The sequence below is a fragment of the Perognathus longimembris genome, chromosome 4, assembly GCF_023159225.1.
Source record: "Perognathus longimembris pacificus isolate PPM17 chromosome 4, ASM2315922v1, whole genome shotgun sequence".
In the NCBI taxonomy this organism is placed as follows: domain Eukaryota; kingdom Metazoa; phylum Chordata; class Mammalia; order Rodentia; family Heteromyidae; genus Perognathus; species Perognathus longimembris.
In genome coordinates, this window is record NC_063164.1 from 78,924,543 (window position 1) to 78,940,472 (window position 15,930).

The 15,930-nt window shown below is 32.7% G+C and overlaps 1 protein-coding gene across 1 annotated transcript in view; it reads left to right on the forward strand.

Annotated features, from left to right (window-relative positions):
* The window catches only part of Lrp1b (LDL receptor related protein 1B), a 1,711,024-nt gene that overhangs the window by 1,133,779 nt on the left and 561,315 nt on the right, over positions 1–15,930 (forward strand). The window contains exons 22-23 of the mRNA XM_048345540.1: positions 1,123–1,323; positions 4,928–5,173. Of these exons, the coding sequence (XP_048201497.1) occupies positions 1,123–1,323; positions 4,928–5,173 (447 nt within the window). The remainder of the gene's footprint in view (positions 1–1,122; positions 1,324–4,927; positions 5,174–15,930) is intronic.

Genomic DNA, 15,930 nt, shown 5'->3' on the forward strand with positions numbered 1-15,930 from the left:
TTTTATTTTACTTACATATTTTATTGCATACTGGTACAAATTTAGCTACTAATAACTTTCCTTAGTTTTAAAATTACACATTTTGCTTTAACAATTCTGACTTTAAAAAAAGCTAGTTTACAAGAATAAAAATGAAAACAATGTCGAAAACACATTAAACTGAAAACAATTTGAGGTGAAAAAAGAAGATTTAAGTAGAAAAAAGAAGGGCAGTGTTTTCTGTGTCTCATGTTACTTACTTTTGAAACATTGTCACAAACAATAACCATTTCATTTTATCTTTAGAGCAATGAAATGAAAGTACTTCTACAAATTCAGTCTCTATATATGTTAGCTACCAAAGCATTGATTAACATAACCATTTTTAGCTTCCGATTTTTTTTGCCTGTGTTGTTTTGTTTTGTTTCCTAGTACCAGCTTTGAGAGGATAGACTTGTCCTTTACTCTGCTTACTCAGCTAGCAGTTTACTAATGGAGCTACTGCTTCATCAAGGGAGGATTTTTGTTTGTTGTTATATTTCCTCTGAGATGAACTTTTGAAGATTCTCCCTGATCTAGCCTCAGAGTGTGATCATCCAAATGTCAGCATGGGCCTTTTGAATAATTTTCATTATAGGGCTAAATCACCAATGCCCATCTGTTTAGGATTTTTTTTTGAAGGCTTATGTAAGTATATATGGTGGAAAAGATCAAGGTTATATACATAAATAGAAGGGCAGGTTTTTCTAAAATAAATAATTCCCCTCCCTTTAGGATTCTGACAATCATAAACAGAATTTCTAACTACAGAGCTATGAGAAATGACAATGTAAAAAGGTACATTTAAAGATTATTGTGAAAGTATTATAAACTTCCCATTATTCACAGAATCTTTTTTTTCTTAATAGTTTATAGGATAACTTAAAACTAAATTAAATAGCAGGGCTTATACATTAAGAACATTTTAACAACCATGGCAAGTAGTATTCAAATGCTATCCTGAAAATACACTGTCAAAGTATCAGCAAATAGATTTCTTGCTAATGGCAAGTAATTCTGCCTCTGAGTGAAGACAATAATGGCCACTCATTACGAGTGACCTGATTACAAAACTGGAATGCCTGCTGTTTCTATTCCCTTCAGGGAGATGCATCAACAAAGCATGGGTCTGTGACGGGGATATCGATTGTGAAGATCAATCAGATGAAGAAGACTGTGACAGTTTCTTGTGTGGCCCACCCAAGTACCCTTGTGCTAATGATACTTCAGTCTGCCTCCAGCCTGAAAAACTTTGCAATGGGTGGAGGGATTGTCCTGATGGGTCTGACGAAGGCGATCTGTGTGGTAATGCATGTTTAATAGAATTTACTTCTCTCTGACAATGAATCTACACATTAGTCGTGACTAGAGCACTAGTTCCTTTCATTAATTCCCTACTAATATAAAGTTTTTCTATAACTTTTAATATATAAACTTTTAAGTCTATAACTTTTTTTTTTTTGGCCAGTCCTGGGCCTTGAACTCAGGGCCTGAGCACTGTCCCTGGCTTCTTTTTGCTCAAGGCTAGCACTCTATCAGTTGAGCCACAATGCCACTTCTGGCCGTTTTCTGTATATGTGGTGCTGGGGAATCGAACCCAGGGCCTCATGTATACAAGGCAAGCACTCTTGCCACTAGGCCATATCCCCAGCCCCTTAAATATATAACTTTTAATATAACTTTTTATCCACAATTTTTCAGGTGTAATTGTCTACTTAAAACATTTTTAGTGTGATCAGAAAGATCTGAATATAGTACAGGCTAGACTAGATTATCAAATTCATTTTTTGTTATTTTTTTTTAATTTTTGATAACAGTATTGCATCTTGAACTCAAGACCAAGCACCAATCCTGAGCTTTTGTGCCCTCGGCTAGTAGTGCTCTATCACTTGAGGCACATCTCTACGTCTGACTTTTGGGTGGTTAATTGGAGAGATGATTTTCCTAGAGTTTTCCTGCCCAGGTTGGATTTGAAACAGGTCCAGCTACGCAACTCATTTAACGACTATACACAGTGCACATCATTTGTATTTCTCAATACAGTCCTCAAAATGAGTAATTATTGTTGTGAGTCACTACTAAAAGGGAAGACATTCTTATCTATGGGATTGAGTTTGTACCACTCTGGTTTTCAATATGGTTTCTGTCATTACACTAGAAAGCCTTTCCTAATTATAGTCCAGTTTACTCCAATTTTCTTTTCAAGTTTTAGTCCTCATGCTTTCTTTAGTGTGACTTTGTGGTTGAAATGATCATTTCTATGAGCTTTAATGCCATTTTGACTGGCCAACTCCTTTGTGCCAAATATCATGTAAAGAATAAAATAAGATTTTTTTCTTCAGTAGGGAGATGAGAGATTTATCAAGATGTTTGATATTTGTTTGCTAGGTCCTGCTAGCAAATGACATTGAAACAGTAAATGTTATAGGCTTCATTTGGTGAGGATAAATGTAAAACAAAACCTCTCTGACAAAAGGGTCATAACAAACAAATGGATAAACAACGACAGTAACAAAATAAGCCCAGTTAACTAGGAAACAAGCAAACCAAGAGGAAAAAAAAAAAACTTACAGCTAAGAGAAGGTTATTTCTTCTTTCATGGAAGTTGTTTTGTTCAAGAGTTTCCTGGTGAAAACTTACTCATGAAGATTATAGAATGGTCTTAGCAATGACTTACTCATTAAGTAAATTCCACAAGAAACTAATAATACTCTTGTAGAATACTCTTGAAGTTTAAAAAACTGTCAATGTTAATTAATTTTCTAACCTGACAGTTACTTCAAAATTTAATGAGGATGATGTCTATTAGAAAACCATAATCAAATCTATGATGCACTATAGAGAATTTTTAAAAAATATTTTCCTCCATTCTTTGAATTCAGTGAACAAAAAGAGAAAAAGAAGAAAACACAGAAAGTACAAATAAGTATAAAGAACATGATAAGGAAAGCCACTTTTGTTTCTTTATCTTTTCCTTTATAATTTGTGATTTTTTTTTAAGGAGGAATTCCTTCTGAAGCCAGTGTCTGTGTGTGTGTGTGTGTGTGTGTGTGTGTGTGTGTATGTGTGTGTTTCAAAGTTGGAGACATTTTCCTTACCAGCCTCCAAATACTTCAATGAAGTAGCTAGTATTTCAGAAGATTACGAAGAGTGGGAAATGGAAGCTATTGTGAAAGTTATGGAGAAGAGAAACAGTTTACACTGTATATAATATCATACCTTACTGAAATCAACAGGCTGCCTTCCTGGTCCTGAGCCATAATAATTACTAGTGTGATTAATAACAACAACAAAACTTCAAAGAACTGCTAATCACAAAACTGAATTGTTTTTAATGTTTCAATGCAACACAAAATATATAAGAAGAAAATTGAAGAACACATGCAGAGACATAGAATTCCCATTGAAAAGATCAATTTTAGAAAAAATTCAAAATCATGTCAAGAGAAAGTTTTCTGCCTTCATCTTTATGGTGGAAACAATATCAGCATGTTTGAAAACAAAATCTCTACAGGGCTCGAAGAATAAGAGCTGCCTTCTTTGGTGTTTGTATTTCAAAAAGAAAAGCTCTTGCTATTTGAGAAGATCCTTCTGAATATTAAAGAGATTTACAGGTTAAAAGTACAGAAAAGCAGAGTTTCCAAATAACTTGTCTGATGTTCAGGACTTATGCCTAGCATCAGAGTTGGGCTGGGAAAAACAATAGGTTCTCCTATACCACTGAACTGTATCAGGCAGGCATTTTAAGGCATCTGTGATCACATTAAAAAGGGTGGACTTGAATTCTCAAATAGTTTGGGGCCAAATCTAGTAATGTGTGGAGAGGGAAAGAATTTATGAAATTATTTTTCCGAATGCACAGATTTATTAGCCAACTTTAAAACTAAGTCTAGAGCTCAAACATACTTAACCAGAATTTGGTCAAGGAGAGTACCTTTGTGCTTAAAAATAATAAACAAAAAATCAAGTTTATTGATAGAGTTGAAGAAGGCTTCATAGGAGATTAATTATGCAGCTAAAAATATTATTTTTTAATATTGTATTTTTAATTTCACTGTGAATAAATAAATCACTTAATTCTACTGATAGCATCAGAGACATTGTGAGTAGGAAGGAAAAGGTATCTGAAATAAATACCTTTGAAACAAATTGAAAATATTGTAACACATATTTTCCCTGCTGGACACAATGATATCCATTTACAATAATTCTCTTGGAAAAGTATGTCAATTGAACTAACGTGAGGCAAATACTTTGAAATGACTTTCCCTCAGAAATGGTTATGATTTCATCTAATGAACACATTGGGGGCAACTAAGAATGGAATCTACTTTTATTCCTAAAATAACAGCAATCTGGAATGATGAAAGAGGTGACATTGAACAAGACTCATTATACTCATAAACTACTTTGTTGAGTAGCAATTATTTTAAATCACTTATTAAAGAAAAATATAATTATAATAAAAAATAAAACTAAAATAATATAATTTCAATCTTGAATTGAGTTGGTGATAAAAAGATGCCATCATTTTCCTTTTTCTTCTTATGATTTTGATGAAGACAAATAATTTGAAAAAGTGAGCCATACAGAACATATTTTAAAAAGTAAAGTATTTATGAAAAGCCTTGCCCCAATTATGGAAAGCCTTAGACAAATTTTTACATTGAGTACATTTCTAGGAACACTGGGACACAGTTGAACTATATAAGCAAATGTTACTATTTAACCTCCCCCCCCCAATATTACTTTTTCTACCCCCATGCCAAAAAAATATCCCTCGATGATTTTCTTAGATTAATTCACATTATTCTGACTCTATTTCCAGGATTAGGCAGTTGAATTAAATGACTACTGTGTGCATGGGAAAAATTCTAATGGGACTTATTCTGATGTTCTCTTATTATAGATGAATGTTCGCTAAACAACGGAGGCTGTAGCAACCACTGCTCTGTTGTTCCTGGAAGAGGAATTGTCTGTTCTTGCCCTGAAGGACTTCAACTCAAGAAAGACAATAAAACGTGTGAGATTGTAGATTACTGTAGCAATCATCTGAAGTGCAGTCAAGTGTGTGAGCAGCACAAGCTCACTGTCAAGTGCTCCTGCTATGAAGGGTGGAAGCTGGATATGGATGGTGAAAGTTGTACCAGTGTTGGTAAGGAGAGGACTTACATGACTTTGTGTGTGTGTGTGTGTGTGTGTGTGTGTGTGTGTGCAGGCGTGTGTGCACATGCTGATCCTAAGGTTTGAAACCTGGGCCTTGCACATTCATTGACATTTTTGCTCACTGTTAGCATGATGCCACTTGAAACACAGCTCTACTTTTTTTTTTTTTTTTCCTGCTGGTTAAAAGAAGAAAAGAGTCTCCATTTTAATTTGTCTTCTTGAGCTGGCCTCAAATCAATATTTTCAATTCTCAGCCTTCTGAGTAGCTGTGGTTATACACATGAGCCAGTGGGACACTGCTTGCATGACTTGTTTTTTTTTTTTTTCAAGGCAATATACTGGGGAAAATCAGAAACTAAAGTCTTTATAATATTACTAAGGGTTCAGTGTATCGTAGAGCTACTTCAAAATCTACAGAAAAAGCTATTGTAATACAGTACATTTTGGGGATCACATTACTTTTTCTCAAATATGATTTTTATGACTATACTCTCTTCAAGCTTTTTTTTCCATGATATAAAGAAGTATATTTGTTTCTCTAAGATGCATATTAGATTAATCAATTTTTTGGACATTGAGTCTCCTGTCTCATTGTCTGTTACTGTTGGAAGCACCTTTTTGCTTTTGTTTTATTTTTCTATTCCCTGTCAGTTTAATGTTCTGATGATTCTATGGTGTATTCACTGTAGTTACAGCAAACAAAGACTTTAATATCTGATATTTGAATTTGCTTTTGATAGTTGGCATTCATTATTTATGTGAACTAGGCAGGTCTCATAAAGCCTCCTGAGCTTCAGCTTTCTTATTTTTTCTAATAATCATGTTAATTACAGCCATTTCTTCCTCAAAACAAGTTTTAAAAATAATGTGAACTACTTGTCACCGTACTTCACTCAGAATCATTAGGTTAATAGTTATTCACAGCTTCCTACCATCTCCCTCATTTTCTTTTTAGTCTTGGTTCATGGAACACTTAGGTAACTATTGATAGAATTGAAATTTTGCTGGTTGAAATAATACTTTTCACTTCTAGATGAACATATTTTTAATTCTACAGATATGCCTCAAACTACAAAAAATATTACTAACCATTTTAAATTTGTCTGCAACAAAAATTATGACATAATATAAATAAGTACATTGTTGTTAGACATATATCAGACTATCATTTATTATTACTAATCAATAATAGGAATAATTAGACCCTCTGTTTGCTAAGTCTTATTACCAAAGCATTAATAAAGTTCTTTCTCTAGGAAATGTTTCATGTTGTTTTTTAGCCCCTTGGTCAAGAGTAAGTCAAAGAACAAGACAAAATAGAATGACAGGAGTTGCATTATGATGGTAAAAGAAAAAAAATATTATGCTTGGAAATGATAAATTAAATAGGACTCTAAACATTGACACAGTGAGACCAGGGGAGACTATTTTCAGGAGAGGATCACAAAGGTTCCATAAATATGTGCATATCAACACTTAAAATGTTTATAGAAATGAACTCCAAGAAACGGAAACAAGAGGTTGTATTTTGCTTTTTCCCCCTTCCTTCTTTTTCTTTTTTTTTCTGTACCTTTACTCTTTTATCAGAGTTTTTGTTTGAGGGAGGGAAAGGGGAGCACAGAAATGGTGGGACTCAGGGTGAACAAATTCAGCAGTGATACTCACTAGACACTATGCTGAAAATGAACTATACAGCATGTGGTGCTTGGGGTCAGGAGGGAAAAAAATGGAAGAAAAGGAGAGAAGAGGTAACACTTTTCAAAAAGAAATATACTCATTATCTGACTCATTTAAATGTTATCCTTCACCTTTACAATAAAAAAGAACAATAGTTGCTGATATATCTTATTAAAGTTTGAATTTAATACAATCAACATAAAAATCTTTTATTACTATTTCCAAAAGTGTTTGGTTTAATTTTGATAGCTATACTTCAATATATTTATTCTTTGTCTATATTTTCTGAAAATATTTTATTTTACTGCTTTTTGTATTTTATGAAACATCTCAGAGTTGCTCTTATTAGACTGACAAGAACCTATGTATCATTAGCTTTTATTCATTTTCCTTCCTCTACTGCGGTTATAACTGCCTCTCATTATATCTACAAATTCTGAGATATTCCTTAGGACTCCACAGCATAACTCTTTAAATCATTTATCAAGTATTAATAGTCTACATTTAATTCTCTTGTCTTAGCCTCAAATATATTGTTTATGAAAATATCTGGTCATATTCTTATTTGGCAGATTTTTGTTCCTGTCCACTTTCCTTCTTTATTCTTTATCCTACCAATAAAACAATAATAAAATTTAACCCAATAATCCTAATACTCAGGAGTCTGAAATTGGATTGAATTTGAGGCTACATAATAAGACTTTATCTTCAAACAGCAAAGTAAGAGAAGAAGAGGAACAGCCAAACAAACAAACAGAAAATAAATTTTGGAATCAGAAATTGAATTAAATGTTATTCTTCTTTTACATTTGATGTAATATTTACTTATAGGAAAGTAATATGCAATCAATAAATATCATTAGCCCAGCACCTGTTGCTCACATTTGTAGTCCTAGCTACTTGAAATGCTAAGAGCAGAAGGATTATGGTCCCAGGCCAGCCCAATCAGAAAGGTTCATGAGACTGTATCTGCAATATAATCAGCAATACTTTGGCTGGAGGTGTGACTTAAGTGTTCCAAACTAACATAGATGAGCTCCTAAATTCAAACTCCAGTACTGTCAAACAACAACAACAATAATGATGATGAACTAAAAACCATTTTAGACAAGAGTAATCTTTATTTTTCATTTTATTTGTATTTTTGTAATTGTTTTCCCTTAATAATATTTAAACTCCTATAGTATAGCTTTGGGATATATGTATTGTATACTTTCTTCCACAAGAGTAATTGTCAAGAGACTCTGAAAAGATAATAATCTCTTGAGATAACAGTAGGTATTTCACTTAGTTTTGGTCAGAATAAGGCAATAAGAAAACAAATTTGATCTCAGGCATATTATAGTCATTATTCTCTTGAGACTCATCTACACCCCTGGTTCTACATACAGATGGAGGAATTATTAAAACATTTAGAATGGTTTAGCACTTAACATAATAAATAGAAAGCTTAATATGACAGTTCAATATTTGAATATAATAATTGGGTACAAAATTAATTTTCATAATGGAAATGGCTACTTCTGTTCTCAGCTGAGAATAAATTCCTATAGTACTATATCACCCTTCATTGTTTTCTGTAGTTCATAATTGACTTTATTTATAATGAACAAACCAACAAAAATATATTTTATCTTTTAAAATTAGATTGCATCTTGGGGCTGGGAATATGGCCTAGTGGTAGAGTGCTTGCTTCATATACATGATGCGCTGGGTTCAATTCCTCAGCACCACATATATACAAAAAGCCAGAAGTGGCACTGTGGTTCAAGTTGGCAGAGTGATAGCCTTGAGCAAAAAGTAGCCAGGGACAGTGCTCAGGCTCTGAGTTCAAGCCCCAGGACTGGCAATAAACAAACAAACAAACAAACAAATAAATAAAATGCTTCTTTCCTACATAAGAATTTAATGTTTTACCTACATTAAGATATTTATTTTGCATTGAGTTCCTATTACAATCAGTTTTGTGTAGTTCTGCATCTTTGCTTCAAATGCTACATTTGTATTTAATTTATTCCATCCCTTTTGGAAAACCTCTAAATTCACAGTACAAAATAATAAATTGACTAGGACATATAAACAAAATTTCTTCATTCTTCCTTTTCCCCTTTTCCCATCATTATTCACTTGATCTATCTTTTATTTACTATTTTTTTTGTTTGTGGGGTACTAAAGAATCAAACCCACAAACTAATACATATGAGGGGCGTCCTCTACCATGAAGGCTCATTCCCAGCTCCCATTCATCCCTCTTTTAAAATGAGTTTTCTTTATTGAACACAATTCCTATGGTTAGTCATCTTGATAGAAAAAGCAAAACAGTTTTAGGCATCATAATTCAAGTTATTTTAAGCCCAGGCTTCCTGTTTTTTGTCCATGAAGTTACTTCATAGTTACTTCATATTTTCTTGTTCTTTCTTCTTTTTACTTACTGAATTTTGTAAAACTTTTACTCTGTTCCTGAGTTGAATTTATTTCTTTTGATATCTTTTCTGTAATTTGATATCTTTTCTGTAATTTGATCACATATATATGTATATATGTATATATATACCTTCCATAAATATTACTGTTATAACTTTATTTTTATGTAATGTCATGCATTTTTAGGTTCTTTTTTCCTATTTGCTCTCATTTTTCATATTTACTTATTTTGATTACTTATGCATTTCTAATTTATTTATACCTTATTAACCATCTTTATCCTGAAAAATGGACACTTTTTTACTTCTGAACATGCATAAATATTCTCCCATATGTTTACCATGCATTACGTATTCTACTGTACAATTATCAAGGCATTCTAGTACTATGGGAGGAATATTTTCTGTTAACCTAAATTGGATTCAGTTGACTATTTCTCCTCCCATTTTGGACTATAAAATTATGTTAATGTCCTATTTAATTTTAAGGAAATCAAATATTTTAACCACCAACAGGAATAAGTCCCTTTTCAATACAGTATATCTGTCTTCTAAAACCTAATTGTCCTATGTGTCAAGTTTTATTCACTTCTACTCTCTATATAGTTCTATTTTGTCTGAAACTTAATTATAGTATTTATATGCACAACACCACTTTCCTTCTACCAAAGTAAGATCCTCTGATTGTAAAATTTGTTGGCAAATAGTGATTTCTTCACCCATTATTACCCACAGTGAATTGGTATTTTTGATTTTCTTTGAATCTTGAGACTTCATAACCTTATCTTAATCTTTGACTTTTCTAGTTCTTTACTGCTCCCTTTTTATGTCTCTCAGTCTCTGTCTCTGTCACTCTCTGTCTCTGTCTCTCTCCCTCTCTGTCTCTGTCTCTCTATATCCATCTGTGTCTGTCTCTGTTTGTCTATCTGTCTCTGTACACACATTTGAATCTATCCTCTACTGAGAGGACATCTGTAAACCCATCCCTTGCACTGTCACTTCTGCATCACCACACAGGGCAGGAAACATATCTTCTAAGGATGACAGCCATTTTTCTCTCTGGGAGCACTGAAACTGGAAGAAGCAGAGTATTTGTATTAACATATGGAGAACGAGAAAATTGACAGTTATTACAAAAGGGCTGGTTCTGGTGCAAGAAATAAAGTGATGCTAGGCAATTGGTCTACTTGGGGACCCGAGGGAATTATGGTGAAGACTCTAGGAAAAAAGAAGCTGTGGGAACACGTAACAAATTGTTCTTGATAAAAGGACAAATTGGCTTGTCTGACTTTTATCTCCAAGTTTTAGTAGTTATCTATAGAATGAACCCTAAATTTCTCAACACCCTTCCAGGGCTTTTGTCATTTTAGTTCATTTTCTCTCTCCCATTTGGAGTTTACTTGTCTGATGCTTTGAGTTTCCATTCCAGGAAACTCAATTCTCTCATCTCAATAAACATACATGATGAAGAACATATGAAGTATTCTTCTGTGTATCATTTCATTTTCTGATCACTATTACACATCTCTGCTATCAAATATGGCCTGTTAGCATGACAGGCTCCCATACCCTCTCTGGAAATGTGAATCGTGTATATTCTACAAAATCACACCTTATAACAAAGTGTAACAGAGGGGATACATTTGATCAAAGCATATTATAGACATATGTGGTACTATCAAAGTTAAGCCTCATTATACAATGAAAAGACACAAAAAACACTATAAGAAAGATACATCACTCCTAGATTATTACCATGATTTTATTGATTAAAATGCTAAAATTCGGTAGGTTTTTTCATGGCTCCTAAAGTAAACAGTGGAATATTATTAAGGTTGATTACTGAAAAACTGAGCTTCAGACATAAAATTTCATTCCTCAAGATCCTTGTAGCTAAGAGATATTAGGAAATTTTAACTTTTATTCCTCTCACTACAAAGCATGGCTTTTCCATACTGTTATAAGATTCTGACTTGCCCTCTGTGTTGTGTCCTCACTCTCCTGGAGGCCCTTGAATACCTGACAGACTAGCTTACTCCTTTCAGCAATTCCACAAAACCTTTCTTAAAAGCTAACATTGAATCAAATTATTTTATGCTTCTTTTGAAACACATGAAAACATTATAGAAAACAACAACTTAAATAGAAAAGCTTCCTCTATGGTAAGTAGTTGTATCATTTCAAGTCTGTATGTGTGTGTGTGGGGGGGGGTGATTGTATGTGTTCTCTCTATTTTTGTGTTCTCTCTCTGTTTTTTTTCTATGTTTGAAGATCATATGGTTGAATTGTTCCTTACTTTGAGGTACAGGATTATCACTGATCTATGTACTTCTTCATTTGTCATTCTCTAATTCATTCTTTACTTTTATCACTGAAACATACTTTGCTTCCCCACTGCTCTCTCCAGAAGAAATAATTTTATTGTGGGTAACATATTTTCCTTTACATATAGTTGTTACATGCACAAATATATTTTATTTATATAAGTTTTATTGTTACATATATATATATGTTTGTGTGTACATACACACATACATACATACATTTATCTACTGCCTATCAGCCAATAGTACGTTTTTATTACTGGGTGTTGTGTACAATGAATGTTTATTCCAAAACCTTTGCTATATGCTATATCATATTTTAGTAACATGTGAATCTTACTCATTCTCAATGCGGTTGTAACTTGAGAAATGAAGAAAGGAAGTAATCATACACTGAGCCAGATAAGCTATAATATTTAGCACTTCATAAGATTCTGCTCTTTGAAGTAAAAATATCTGGAGATGGGGGCATAGGAATTCAAATAAATTTTCAACCAAAAGAACAGAAAATATAGTAAAAGCTCTGAAGTAGGATAGTAACCATACTTACATCACTTTTTGTTCGCAATCACTTGTGTAATAAAGAACCAAAAGCTACTCATTTAGAATTGCTAATTATAGAGTTACCATAACGGTTTGCTCAGAAAAGACTTATAGGAGTCATACTGCTATTGCTTACTGTCCTATGAGTATTAATCTATGATCGTGTATTGGGACATAAAAATTATCAAAGGAAAGAGCATTGTAGATGGAAGACTTCCATTTTCTTAGTGTGGTTTCAGTTCTACTTGATAAGCAGAAGTATTATAACAAAATGTCAGTAAGAAGATTATAACTTTCTTTGTACATAAATCATTCCTTATAATATGTAAGAATTAAATATTCCTGCTCACTTCTATATGAAAAGCATGTTATTCAGGCACACACTGTTAAGTTGTCCTTGCTGAAACAGAAGCTGGTCTGATGTGGAACTAATGTTGGAAGTCTGTAAAATGGATGGCTACTTCACATCACACTGAAATTAATTACAAACTGAAGTTTCACCAAAGCAAGATGATGAATCTATATAAAAGTGGAAAGAAATCTGATACTATTAATGAATTTCATTTCTAGATATTTTAAATACCATTTCTTTTTATTAAAATGCAAACTATCCTAATACCTGGTGTTTGAAAATTTAGACCTCAAGATTTCTCCCTCCTTTATGAATTGATATTGGTTAATTTAATGAAGCTTTATTTTTTTAAAGGGGAAATAATACTTTGATAAATCATAAGGAAACTTAAAATAGAGATTCTTTAAAGGTTATCTAGGTTTGGGACTTAAACATAAACAGATATAAATATTGGCACTTGAGCTTCGGTAATCCGGTAAACTAATTTGTTTAGTCAAGTATAATCAACTTACTTTTATCAAGAAGCAATTACATAGCATGGCTCTAATAAATACAAGGACTTGAAAAATCTTTTAACACCCTTGCTACAATAATTATTCTGTGAAGTAAACAAGGTATCTCTTTTCATCACCTCTTTTTGCCATGGAATCTTGGAAGCATGTTTGAAAGTAGTGCAAAATTCAGTATCATAAACATAGTTGGAATTTTAATTCATGACTTAAAATAATACTCATCTTTGAATTCCTATGTCTATATAGCCATAAATCCTCAGAGTTAGCTATTCTGTAAAAGTGATCTATTTATTCCATTTTTAGAGGTTGTATTCTTCACTGACATGTACTAACACTTGTTTCAAATATATACCTTCCCTTATAGGTTTATGGTATAGATAGATAGATAGATAGATAGATAGATAGAGACAGATATAGATATACACAAGATATATGTTGCATTAAACATGTATATTGGGGGCCGGGAATATGGCCTAGTGGCAACAGTGCTTGCCTAGTATACGCGCTGTGGCTCAAGTTGCCAGAGTGCTAGCCTTGAGCAAAAAGAAGCTCAGGCCCTGAGTTCAAACCCCAGGACTGGCCAAAAAAAAGAAAGAAAAAGAAAAGAAGAAAGAAAGAAAGGAAGGAAGGAAGAAGGAAGGAAGGAAGGAAAGGAAGGAAGGAAGGAAAAGAAAGGAAGGAAGGAAGGAAGGAAGGAAGGAAGGAAGGAAGGAAGGAAGGAAGGAAGGAAAGAAAAGGAAGGAAGGAAGGAAGGAAGGAAGGAAGGAAGGAAGGAAGAGTGGGGAAGAGGAGGAGAGGAAGAGAGGAGGAGAAAGAAGAGGCAAAGAAAAGAAAATAAACATTTAAAAAAACATGTATATGTTATACTGTATTATGTAATGCAATACACATGTGTATTGAATTTTTATACCTGTATACATTTATAATATACAGTACATACAAAAACTAGGAGCAATACACAGATGCTCTATTCAATGCAGTATGTATCTATAACGTAGTATACATTGATAACACAATACTATTATTTTTTACTTTTATCAGCTTAACTTGTACCAGCGTGTTTAAGGTATGGCTTAGCAGTAAAAAGGTGACTAGGAGACAGAGGGCTCTGAGTTCATTCTGCAGCGCTAAATATATAAATAAATAAGAAATAGCTTCTACATAATATGGCTACATAATATGGACTTTCTTGTTTTAACTGACCGATACATTTTTTAAATACTCAATTTCTATTGTAATAATGAGCCATCAGTATAGACTAATAGATAATAAAATACTAGTCTATGGGTATTATTTTTGGTACCAATTCACTAAATTATTGTGAGTCTTTTTGTTTCACTTTTAATTGGAGGCTGTATTTGGACCATGGACATCATGTTTTTTTTTATTATATATGTTCTATATTAAATCAATTTTCTTCATTTTATTATGTAAAATATAGCCTGTTTTCCTTATTTTCAAATACAGTGAAAAGGTACATACCTCATAATTATTTTCACCCTTTTGTTCTGTCTTTGGTTAAGTTTTTGTTTGCATATGTTAAAGCAAAACCAAAGCATAAATTCAGATATTTAACACTGAGTCACTCTACCATTCCATTTATTTTGGAGTTATTTTCATAATAGTGGCTCACTTTAACACTCAGGAAGACTGGACTGTGGTCCTCCTATTTTGTGCTTCCTATTGTTGGTAGGGTGGCAATCACTTCCCATTGTTTCTAGATAATACATTTCATTCACAGCTCAGATAGACAGGTTTGTCTCATTGTACCCAGTCATTAAGTGAGATAGTTTCTCACAAAGTTTTGCATGCAGACTGGCCTTACATTAAGCCAGGATCTCCTGATCCCTACCTCCCAAGTTGTACGTGTTAGAGCCTTGCCACCATACTGGACTTCCTGAGTTATATTACTCCGAGTACATATATAAGTCTCATGCTAAATAAATTATAGAGAACGGTACTATAGTAATCTTACTTTGAATGTAAAAGCAAACATATACATATAAGTGTGTCTGTGTTTCTCTGTGTTAGTCTTATGTTAGCTTATGATAACTCTTTCAACCAAAATTCTTTTGGAGTTTCTTGGTAGTTTATTTTCTCCTATTTTACCAGTATCATTATCTACATTGGTTATTCTTTCTAAAGAGTTAAGTATTTTATAAAATACACTGTTGAGCCAAAATATATTTTAATTATTCATTTTTGAAAGTCAACTTATCTATTTTACTCCACTATAACAAATACATGGAAAAAAGTAACTTTGTTGCCATTATGTCTTTTCTTTTTTTTTAATGGAGATAAAAATGTTTTCACAGATAACTACAATTGTACAGATGCATCAGATTTAACTTTCTAAAAAAAAAGCACATTGTGAACCTGTACTGGTAAGAGTAAATTAAAAGTTGTATTTCACAGATTTTATCTGTGTATTTATGTGTACATATTAATATTCATTCCTATATTTATATTCATTATTGTGTTAAAAATAACAGATGGATTGAGATCCACACATTTACATACCATAAAATTCACACTTCTAAAGTGTTTATTTCAGTGCAACCATTACTAAAATGTAATTTTAGAATAATTTAATTGAATCAAAACATATGCCATGCCCATTAGCAATAGGTCCCTTCATTGCCTACATCAGGCCTGGCACCTGTTGACCTATTTTCTGCCTCTGATAGACTTGCTTATTTTAGACATTTTGCAGAAATAGTATCATACACTTGGTTTTCTTTTGCAATTGTTCTTTTTTCACTTGCATAATGCATTTTTTGTATGTATATGTATTTCATTTGTTCTTATTGATGAATAATGTATCTATAGTATTAGCATACAACATCTTCTTTATGAATTCATCAGATGTCTCCATATGGCATATAGAGTGTTTCTGTTCAGGAAGTTATCATGAA